At 36.5% G+C, this 12,321-nt stretch overlaps 1 protein-coding gene across 1 annotated transcript in view; it reads left to right on the top strand.

Moving 5' to 3' along the window:
* Window positions 1-307, top strand: part of LOC139727635 (putative methyltransferase DDB_G0268948) — a 40,514-nt gene extending 40,207 nt beyond the window's left edge. The window contains exon 4 of the mRNA XM_071638616.1: window positions 227-307. Within this exon, the coding sequence (XP_071494717.1) occupies window positions 227-307 (81 nt within the window). The remainder of the gene's footprint in view (window positions 1-226) is intronic.
* The last annotated feature ends 12,014 nt before the right edge of the window (window positions 308-12,321 follow it).

Raw genomic sequence — 12,321 nt, 5'->3', positions numbered from 1 at the left:
CTTGCATGCCCCATGCACGCGTAGGGTGTGATTAAACTTAAGGTCTGAAAGAAAAAAAGAAATATGAAAGTTGTTATAGATTGCAAATTCATTGCCATCATTATTATATGACAGTTATGTAACATTACAAGACAAATAGTGGAATGAAAGTCATTCATTTTTTTTCCACTTACCAATCGGCTACAGCATGGCTTTCACGCTTAATTTCACTTCCTTATTATTGCAGTTCGATGACAAACAACTTCGGGCCAGTACTCCTGACGGATACTTCGTAGATTTTGACAGCCTTCGTGTTTCCTACATATAGCACAACGTACGTACCTTTTTTCCTAAATGTTTGTGCCAAAATGGGATGGTTTGGAAAGCGAATGGTATACAAAGTCGCCATAGCAACCGTTTTCAGGTAATTTCCTGTGTAGCTTTAAGAATTCATTTATCTCAGATTTCATGGACAGCACTCAATGAAATCACATTTTTATTTAAACCTGGCGAAAGATATGAATATCTATACAGTGTTGTGAAGAATTCCACGATGTGCTAGATAGTTTGAATGAATTATGAAACGATTGCACGAGGGTTTCTGAGGCTACGGTGTAAACATGATGTCTGATATAGGTTAGAAGAGATGGGGCCATTTTAAAACTTGTAAATCAAAGTTTAAGCTTATTACAAGATATGCAGTGGTAAATATTGAACTTCTCATTCAATCATTATATTTATATGATTATACAAAAATGTATAAATGTTATTTGATAGTAAAAATAATAATAACAATGATAATACAGGGTATACATAAATGTGCCAATTCCACATGACTAATGTGCTCAAGGCGCAGTAGGAAAAGTGAATTATGAAATACACAGATCATGACACACACGTCATGTACACATGGGAGTAAATGAGACAATTGTAATGAAAAATGTACAATTCTACTGGAAAACAGTTATAAACAAATGCATTTTGTGGGTAAGTTTAAAGCAGTCAACATTAGAAATGTAACGGATAGCTTGAGGCAACTGATTCCACAGGGAAAGGTCCTGCATTCATTTCATTTTCAACAAAGTATGAATACAGCATAACAAATTTTGTTAAGACATAATCATAGAGGCTCGTTTTTTGTTTGTTTTTTGCTTTTCTTGCGATAAGGGACAATACAGTGTTATGAAATAATACAATCATATATAGGCTACATATATATATATATATATATATGTGTGTGTGTGTGTGTTTGTGTGCATTTTGTGGAACTTGTACGTGTGTAGTATGTAAGACATATGCATAATGTGTATGTGTTTACAGGGGCGGATCTAGCTTTTTTCCAAGGGGGGGGGGTTGAGGGGCTGAGCTGGGTATTGCGAGGGAGCGTAGCGACCAAGCCCGAGCGAGCGAAGCGAGCGAGGGGGGGGGGAGGGTGTGGGAGGGGGGTATCCCCCCTCCTTCAGTAGGGAGATTTTTCATTTTTAGGGTTGCCAGCTTGCGATTTTAAGCATACTTACATGCTCTATTTTTTATCTTTTTTGCCGACCCTGGCTCCGCGGTCCCTGGGTTTGTGATGTCCCAATGGCGATGCAGAGCATCGTCCACAAGGCGATGTCTGTGAGCCGCGTGGAGCCGCGTGGCGTCGCGCCGATTTTTTTTTTTTTTTTTTTTTTTTTTAGCTATTTGAACCCCGTAAGTGATGTTTTCCTGGCATCTACTAACGTAATGGAGAACATAAAAAGCAGTCCATGATATTACGTCTTATTAGAATAAGATCAAATAACAGTTTAAAACAGGCGCACCGGAAGCAGTTTTGGATTGGGGGGGGGGGGGGCAAACATTGGATGGGGCTCAAGATTAGACCATGCGTATGTTACACAATATACACATACACACACACACACACGCACACGCACACACATCTATTATACATATGTAAAGTGGCGTACGGTGGGTCGAAACATGGGGGGAACCATAAAGTAATTTTGACGGTCTGTATGCTTGTGCGTGTGTGCGTGAGCAATAATGGGACTACAATACATTACGGAATGTGATACATTCAACAACGCAGTCATTGAGGAACATTGTAAGTTTTCCTTACATGGATTATGGAATGACGGTGTGAAACGATCGACAAATTATATCTTTCACTTTGGAAATTAATGGGGCGGCGCATCGGGCTCAACTGCTGGCAATTACTGGCAGCAACATTAGGAGAATGGCATAACGATTCAATGCGAGCGAGCAAAGTGAGCGAGCTTGAGAATTTTGACATTTTACAGTCCAAAAACTCCCATTTGTAGCTATATCTTTCGCTTTGGAAATTAAGGGGGGGCATCGGGCGCAACTGCTGGCAATTACTGGCAGTAACGTTAGGAGAGTGGCATAACGATTCAATGCGAGCGAGCGAAGCGAGCGAGCTTGAAAATTTTGACATGTTACAGTCCCAAAACTCCCGTTTGTAGCTATATCTTTCGCTTTGGAAATTAAGGGGGGGGGGGCATCGGGCGCAACTGCTGGCAATTACTGGCAGCAACGTTAGGAGAGTGGCATAACGATTCAATGCGAGCGAGCGAAGCGAGTGAGCTTGAAAATTTTGACATGTTACAGTCCCAAAACTCCCGTTTGTAACTACATGTATACCTTTCGCTTTGGAAATTAAGGGGGGCATCGGGCGCAACTGCTGGCAATTACTGGCAGCAACATTAGGAGAGTGGCATAACGATTCAATGCGAGCGAGCGAAGCGAGCGAGCTTGAAAATTTTGACATTTTACAGTCCCAAAACTCCCGTTTGTAGCTATATTTTATCTTTCGCTTTGGAAATTAAGGGGTGGGGGCATCGGGCGCAACTACTGGCAATTACTGTCAGCAACATTAGGAGAATGGCATAACGATTCAATGCGAGCGAGCTTGAAAATTTTGACATTCTAGAGTCCAACAACTGCCGTCGTAGCAATGTTTTTCGCTTTAGAAATTAAGGGGGAGGCGCACCGGGCTCAACTGCTGGATAAGAGCGAGCGAAGCGAGCGAGCTTGAAAATTTTGACATTTTACAGTCCAAAAGCTGCCGTTTGTAGCCATATTTTTTCCCTTTTATTCATATATATACATATTTATTTTATTTTCTTTGTTTATTCATTTATTTTTATTATTATAATTTTTTTTTTGGGGGGGGAGGGGCTTTGGGGGGGGGGCAAAAATGCGTTTTGCCCCCCACTTTTTGGATTGGGGGGCGGCCGCCCCCCCCCCCCCCCCCCCCCCCCACTTCCGGCGCCTATGGTTTAAAACACAGTTATATCCAGAGTTATCATGTGTTTGGTTATCAATTACCAGATGAGTTGAATATTATTATATCTTCACACAGTATTTGCATTCTTTCTTTTTGGTCTAACTCTAACAACATGAGATACAAATGAAAAGTAACTGGGAAAGATACGTGATAAAAAGGTAGATTTAAGACAGTGTATAACATATGTTGAATTGTATAGTACCACAACTCTTAAATTAAAGTAAACCCTGCGATGTTGATTATACTGGAGTTCATGCCAATGAAGTAGAAATGAAAATCAAGTAGAACTAAATGTTGCTTATTCAGCCAATTGAAGGTTGTGCATAAAATTTGAGACTCAAACAAACAAACTTTTCACAGGTGCCACTTGTTATGCTACAATCATACAATTTATTTCGATCTTCGATCTTCACATAAAATCAAGTAAACTATATGCAAGGATTCTACTGTGAAAAAATTGTGGTCAGATGTGAACTCATTAGGTAAGAATTATCATCAGTATACTTGCGACAGTTGTGTACGTTTTTATGGGATCTCTTTGTGTCATTGAATGACACTTACTCAATGTTGTTGGTACACTGTTGGTCATAAAGGTGGAATATTTTTGTTAGTTTCAATCCTTCCACTTAAATCATTGTAATTTGAATACTTTCAGAGCATTAAAGATGATATTTGGACACAATGTTATTAAATAGTTTTTTGGGGACGTGAATTTCCATGATTAATCACAAAGTTGATGAGCCGGTTGATGAGCAAGGGTCCCGGGAACATACGCTTGTCGATAGGCGATAGCGCTAGGCCGGCGTGTATGTAATGTGCAATACGTACACTGCATCAATACAATACGCGCGCGCACTGCATGCATCCGATGCAATACCGCGCACCGTCATCAGTGCTACATGCTTGCGCCGCGCACTGCATCATAAATGGGTCTAGATACGTGATGGCGTTTTTCTGTGCGCATCACAGTGATGTGCATAGAAAAATTAACACAATGTTCACTTGGTAGTGGGGGAGGGGGGAGGGGGTTAAAACCTATTGCCCGAGGCTGAGCCTGAGACAGAGTGCTACAGGAACATATTGTATGCGTCTGGACATTATGGTGGCGTTTTCCTATGCACATTATATTTTTTACTTGGCAGCCCAAGGGGGGGGGGGGGGGGGGGGGGGGGGGGGGGGTTAACCCCCCTAACCCCCCCCCCCCCCCCCCCGTAGATCCGCCACTGGTTTATGATAAAGAGAAATACAATGTCAATGCATGCCCTTAGACTTCATAAAGCCAGACTATCAAACCTACATAACTTTCGGTTTTCCAGCAAAACGATCGTCTTGTTGTATCATTGTTCGTTTTCCATCTATGAAGATGGCTGGATAGCCCATATTCACCTACACTAAGCTGGTCTTCCATGGGGTCCAGTTGGATGTGAGGTGGGACCACTTCACCGGGTTAAACACCCTGCTCTTTGCGATGTATGAATGAAGCGGGATCTTTTACGTGCATGAGTTGTGACTCTCTCATACACGGGACCTCCATTTTATGTCCTATCCTAGGCCATGGAAGGCTTAGGTTTGTTTGTTTTGTGTGGTGACGCGAGCTTGGGAGGACGAAGGGCAAGGGGGAATCTCTTCTCTCTCCCCCCTCCCCCCCCCCCCCCCCCCCATTTTAGTGGATTTGGGTCAGTTTTGTAATATTTTGTAGATTGTGTGTGTGTGTGCGTGCGCGTGTGCGCGCGTGTTCCGCGGCCCTTGAATCGTGTTGCCACACTAGGGATGCACTTTCATCTTCTTTTGAGCAATTTAATATAAAGAGTTTTATTTTGTGTTTCCCCTGTAGTTATCATGTAGATGTGAGGCAGGAAACTACCGTCTTCGAATTTGTGGAATGCTACAAGACGTACGCGTGTAACTTTCTATATTTGAAGGATCATCCAGAAACAACACGCTTCGTAGACTTCCAAAACAGGTGTGTATAACAATATTATACTGATAAAGTAGTGTGTGCATATTTGCCCTATCAGAGTTCATCTCACACAGATTCGTTCATTTAAGTTAAATAAATGGCATTCCAAAGACTGTGAGAAGATTGGTTTTGAGCTCTGCTGCAAGAGAAGATTTTGTGTGTGTGTGTGTGTGTGTGTGTGTGTGTGTCAATTTATTTGTTTTCCATGCACAGTTGCCAAGTTTTTCTTACGACGTTGATAGCATGATGAACATTTACTAAATAAAAGCGGTTTTATGTTTACATTTACACAGTCATTATATCATTTTTTAAACTCAAACATGAGTTTTATTAATTTATTCTTACTTGAAAATACTGAGAAGATAACCGTTATACATATCAAAAATGTAGATCATATTTATTCATTTCTAAACAAGTGCTAGAAGACGAAACAGAAGAAACTGACAATTACTCATATTTTAACAAATCAAAATTGTGATCTGAGTACTAATTTCTGTGGAAATAACCTAACATAGCATTGTCCTTATTTCTTTTATCATTAATGAGAATGGAATGAGATGAAATAAAAAGGAAATATACATTATACATCGAATGCAGTCAATCAAATTATCATACATAACGCATATGTTTATAAAATAAACATACTGGGTTAATCAATATGTATAATTATATTTGCTGGTCATGTTCAGAAATATATTTATGATATTAATACGGAGAGACAAGAAATGTGGGGTCGAAAATAAGCTTTTATGCAAGTTTAGGGCTCGTGATGGTTTAAGAAATTGTGGAAAAGGGTTTAGGCAAGATCACTTGCTTAGTTGAGGTTTATTTACCACTTCCGGAAATAAAAATAACAACAAAATGGACAGCATTGTACAAACAATGCGACATTACATGAATTTACAACAACATCCATGAGAAATACGGGGAAAGAAAATAATAGAAAGTGTGTGAAATATTAAAATCAATCACCAATGCATTAGTGCAATCATTCAGGATTTAGATTTTTAAAAGGAAGACACATTAATTCATTTCTAACATGTGGCGGAGTTTTTATTTACATCATGTTTTTCTAAGCTATGTTGTATATTCATCCATCTACCCAACTATGTACATACGTTAAGCTATCTGTCAATGTATTTTTATGCTTATTTTTTAATGTAGTATATTACCTATTTACACATTTTTATCAGTCAATCTCTATGTCATGTAATGTTCACGTTTTAAATGTCCACAATTGCCTCATTAAGCAGTAAAGTCATCTGGATCTTATTAGCAGCCAAACAACAGCGCCCTCTTCATAAGAGCGGAGGTAAAATCCAAAAAAGTGCTGAATGCTGAAAGGTTATCGATTTTGATGGAAGTACTAGAAGAACAGTTGAAGCAATACCAGCAGTAGTAGTAGTAGTAGTAGTAGTGTATTTGTGTCCTAGTAGTGTTGTGTCTTATTGTTATCATGTCATCATTATAATCTTTCGTAATCGTCATCGCAAGTTTGATTTCTCCGTCATAACAGCATCATGTCCATTCTTGGCGGCGGCGATCCAAAGACGACCAAACTCATGGCAACGAAGCGGGTGTTTGTGTACATCGCAAGAAAGCCAGCTGACAACTAGACGACAACTTGACATCACAGTAGAATAACTAGCTGTTTCTCTTCCTTCAGCAGTGATTCAACTTTTTGCAACATCCTGCACGGGAATACATTGTTTGCACTGCCTTATAGAATCGTTGATAAGTGACAGTTTCTTTTAATACGTATAAGTCACGGAATTGATATATCGTACTAATACCACATCAATGCATTTTAACTCATTGATTAACACTGGCAATAAACAGGCAATGAAACAACTCATTTATTGTGTAGACCATGTAAAACATTCTACTTATCATTTTATTTTTAGAGGCGAATATGATAATTTCAGATCTTTTTGATGACTTATACAAATGGAGGAGAAATAAATCGCCGTGTGCCCGAGAGAACGACGCGAACGCACGCGAGGAGGGAAGAACAACGTATATCATGTATATTATGCCATGTTCCCTCAGGGTTAAGTAATGTAAGTTTGATTTAAGTACGAATCTGTCTTTAAAAAAAATAAAGAATCATTATAATGTTAAAAAGGTGAATGTGCTGTGATCAGTAGTCACATATCAAAATGAAGACAGGTTATTCAAGCGGTATCATTTTGGTTGACTGTTTTAGTGTTATTGCTGATTTTCTTAAAGTAATCCATAGTGATATAATCGGTAACATTTTTCTCCTTCCTTTTTTTTTTCTCAACAAGTAGTGTTTCTAATGCGATTATTTGAAGATTGTGGTGTCAGGCGTAACGATGATAATCCTGACAATGGTAACTTATTACCGTCAGCTTATATAATCTTAAATAAAAGTATCCTATATGAGAGAAACTTATCTCTTTAATTCATAACTATTAAAATATATGGTAAATGACATTACTTCAGATGCTCCTTGGCTTGGGCATAACAATAACGCTAAAAAATCATAATCACAGCTTTAAAATGTGGCGTCACTATACAGGTTGATGAAAAAAAAAAAACAACTATTGACATTTTCAAGTGTTCATTCTTTCCGACTCATATACGAGTGATCATTTAGAATAAAATGGACATTCTGCAATGCAGATTTTAAGACGAACACTAAATATCACAATGGTACGACGACACCATCGACATGCCATACTGATACTTTATTTGAGTAAAACTAGAGAGATTAGACTCGGAGAATAGATATGTTTATAATCTGAATATTTACTGCGGAAAAAATTGAATTTACTCATTTCATTGAATCATATTGCCGTGGAGAAAACGAATAGTGAAACAAAGTTCTTATTATTCCCCTCCCATTCAAGAGTGAAAATAAGTTTTGGATGATATTGGAATTAAATTTAATAAAGTATATGAATAATATTTAATAGTTGAGGATTTGGTTGATTATAGAACAGAAAAAGAGAAAACCATAAAATATGTATAAGTTTGGTTTATGATTGGTGAGTAAAGTGAATGATAACATTTATTATAAGTTAGTGAAATAGATTATTGGTAGATTATGTTATCAGACTTTGAATGAGGTAAAATGGTGTCTAATCATGTAAAGTCTCATGAAGTCATCAATGTACACTTCACTGTAAACTTTGTTTTTGTGTACTATTTTTCAGATTGTTATCTGAAGGTCGGTATGAACTGAAGGTCCGTTATGAACTGAAGGTCGTTATCTAAAGTGAAGCTCAGTAACTGGAAGTCCATAACTGAAGAATTGACCGGAATTTCATATTGGAAACATCAGTGTGTTAGCGTAATAAACAAGTATTTGTCACGGTAACCGGATGTCACCTTGCTTCGATATGTTTGCCCTTGTGAATAACAACTAAGTAGGGTTGTTTTGAATGAACAGTGGAAACTCCTCCTGTTCAAAGGAGGTTTTACATGCTTAGAATTGAAATTCAGCGATCTGCACTTTTGGTGGAATATCTGGAAATTTGTACCAGAGAAGTGTAGTAAGTCTGTCATCTATGGAGGGTGACCAATCGGAGAAGGATGTGGGACGAGGTATCCCCCTCCCACATGAGGGAGCTTTTGCATTTTTAGGATTGCAATTCAACGACCTGATGTACACTTTTGCTGGAATATCATTTGGTAAATTATCAATCCCCACAAAGTGTTGATTGTTATAGTCAATGCGTGGATGGGAGACACATCATAGCAGGGACATGGGGTGGAAGGGGGTGTCTCAAACCTCTCTCGTACGAGGAGGCTTTCGCATGATAGAATAGAAATGAACATGAATTATGGTATCTCGATTAGTCCTTTTTAATGGAATATTTGAAGTACTGTAAATCAAAAAGAGTACTAAATTTATGGATTGGAACCGGGCAGTGGAAGGGTTTATTGAAAGAACATAATCAATTCCCCTCCCACATGAGGGTACTTTCGAATTTGTTTGACTGGAATTGAAGAGACAGTATGGTGAATACTTTTTGATAAAAATAAATTTCGAAATTTGTAAATCTTCAAAGAGTACTATAAAGAGTACGGAAGGACACTCAACGGGGGAGGGCGTGTCCGCCTCCTGCGCGAGTGAAATTTGGAGTTTTTGTTTTGTTTTGTTTTGTTTTTTGCTGCTGGCGACCCCCCTCCCCCCATTACGGACCCGATACATCAGTGGAAAATCGGGCAATTAGTTCAAAACTTATGCATTTTTGAAGTGGCTTCAGTACCGCCATCATTATATAGATGAGAAGACTACTACAGCTTGTGCTGTCACATGTTGAGAACGATATAAAAGAAAATATAAAGTAAATTTAACATAAATTCGCTCTTTTCGCAAAACAAAGGAACACGTGACGGGGACTCATACTACCCAAGTATAATCATTAGTTTAATCAAAAAATGAAGATTTATCAAATTCTCTTTCTATTATTTTCTTTATATCGTTCTGCGCAAGTCACATCATAAACTATAGTACTCTTCTTATCCAGCAGTAATTGCGCAGAAACTTTAAAAATTCATAACTTTTGAACGGATTGTTTGATTTTCCTCAAACTTTCACGAATGTTTTCTACTTATAGCTCTGCACTCACGCAATCAACATGTATATGAAGGTGATGTTGCTCTTTTATCATTTGCATTACACACCCTAATGGTTTTGTTTTTTTCTGTGAATTAAATCATATTATTTGATGCATAGATTATTCCGTGTTCTAGATTGGCACCAGTTTGTTCATCCAAGACAGCAATCATGAATTTGTCTGCACACGATGATAATAAAATGATGGTGATGATGATGATGATTCATTCACTGCTAATGATGTCTCTGCCTTTACATAGTGGTTGTAGTGTGAAGGGTAGATAACTATGACTTTTATGTACAGTAGAACATAACAAAAACACTACAATGAAATTACGCATAATATCTGACATTCGGACCACCAAAAGATAAGAACAACTTTCATAGCTAAACGAATTTGTCCAGCAGGAAATAATGGTCCTATACGGTTCTTAGTAATATATGTCATCTAAAACATTATTTTGTTGCTTTATTCACATCATTATAAGAACAAACAAACACACACACACACACACATGAAAGTACAGAAGACCGCCACCGCAAGTTGAAACTTTTTTTTTTGGATGATGACCTCAGAACAAAAAGGAAATGATACTGTACAGAAAATGTTAATGGGGAAAAAGTGTTGTCCTTCGTTATATGTTAATTGTTTAATCATGACTTAACTTACGTTCAAGGCAATGTGAGTAGAACATTATACAACAGACCAGTTCCACATTTTCATTCAAAACGAATGGCAGGTTAGAACACGTACATGAGTTACAAAATAACTGTTTAAGTTTACATTACCACAGCACAATATATTTAATATATGTATATATATATATATATATATACATATATATATTATATTTATATATGGATATATATTGTATATATATATATATTTATTATATATATATACATGTATATATATTATATTTATATATGTATATATTGTATATATATATATATATATATATATATATATTTACATATAATATCACACAGAAACTGTCATGCATTCATCAATTAATCTAATATCAATAACATTACTGCATTTCAATGGCGACGGTGAGTAATCTTATATAATTATGCCATCAAAAGAAATCATGCAGTAGAACACGCACTAGACCTAAGACTATTTCCTCCCCCATTTTTAATATCATTAGCAGTGTTTTAACCATTGTTCGCTGGTGACAACAGTATACTGTGGTATGTCCACTTCCAAATAACATATCATCAAGCACCAAGTGAATTCTGTTCATCCTGGCAAGTAATGTGGTGAAGATTGGCACTTAAATTACTCAATTTTCCAGACAAGAACACATTTTTCATTAACCAAATTAACGGTCGATTTAGCTTTATATTTATCTTTTATGATTGCTCCCAAAATCTGAAGCTTTTTAAAGTATAAACGTTTTGGTATATCCTAGCTGTCAAATGTGAAGAAAAAATTGATATAACTTGGACATTTCGTTTTTGTTCGTGCCTGCTTAAAATGTATAAATACATAGGCATATATATATATATATATATATATATATATATGGAGTATAAACGTCCATATTGTTGTTGCTTTTTAATAAGTAAACTTGTGTCTCTGGCCTTCCATGGGGACCAAAAGGGGGAAAAGGGGGGAGGGGGTAGTCGTATCGTCTTGTAGATATAAAAAAGACAATATTATCTTATTATCCTATTTAGATGTAATTATCGAAATTATGATAATAAATAAATCAAATATTATACATATGAATCTTTGAATTATTCATAAAATACACCATTACATCTAATTCATTCGAAGGATTAAGCAATGATTGCTTAAATAAGTTAAGTGTTGGGCAGCAACGAATAAGAGAGGTAAGACTATATGCAACTTTATACCTCTATAAAAAAAAAACGTGTTTCCAACTATTAATTTGTTCGAAGTTTAGACAAAAAAAATATGTGTATTGTATCGGAAAGGGTAAGGTTTATCAAAATATCATATGTATATATAAATATATATATATATATATATATATATATATATGGAGTATAAACGTCCATATTGTTGTTGCTTTTTAATAAGTAAACTTGTGTCTCTGGCCTTCCATGGGGACCAAAAGGGGGAAAAGGGGGGAGGGGGTAGTCGTATCGTCTTGTAGATATAAAAAAGACAATATTATCTTATTATCCTATTTAGATGTAATTATCGAAATTATGATAATAAATAAATCAAATATTATACATATGAATCTTTGAATTATTCATAAAATACACCATTACATCTAATTCATTCGAAGGATTAAGCAATGATTGCTTAAATAAGTTAAGTGTTGGGCAGCAACGAATAAGAGAGGTAAGACTATATGCAACTTTATACCTCTATAAAAAAAAAAACGTGTTTCCAACTATTAATTTGTTCGAAGTTTAGACAAAAAAAATATGTGTATTGTATCGGAAAGGGTAAGGTTTATCAAAATATCATATGTATATATAAATATATATATATATATATATATATATATATATATATACATATGT

This window comes from Diadema antillarum, unplaced genomic scaffold, assembly GCF_040938485.1.
Source record: "Diadema antillarum isolate AM-2024a unplaced genomic scaffold, OU_Dant_1.0 seq00000137_RagTag, whole genome shotgun sequence".
In the NCBI taxonomy this organism is placed as follows: Eukaryota; Metazoa; Echinodermata; class Echinoidea; order Diadematoida; family Diadematidae; genus Diadema; species Diadema antillarum.
Note: the sequence above shows the minus strand (reverse complement) of the source record. Positions and strands in the feature narration are given on the sequence as shown.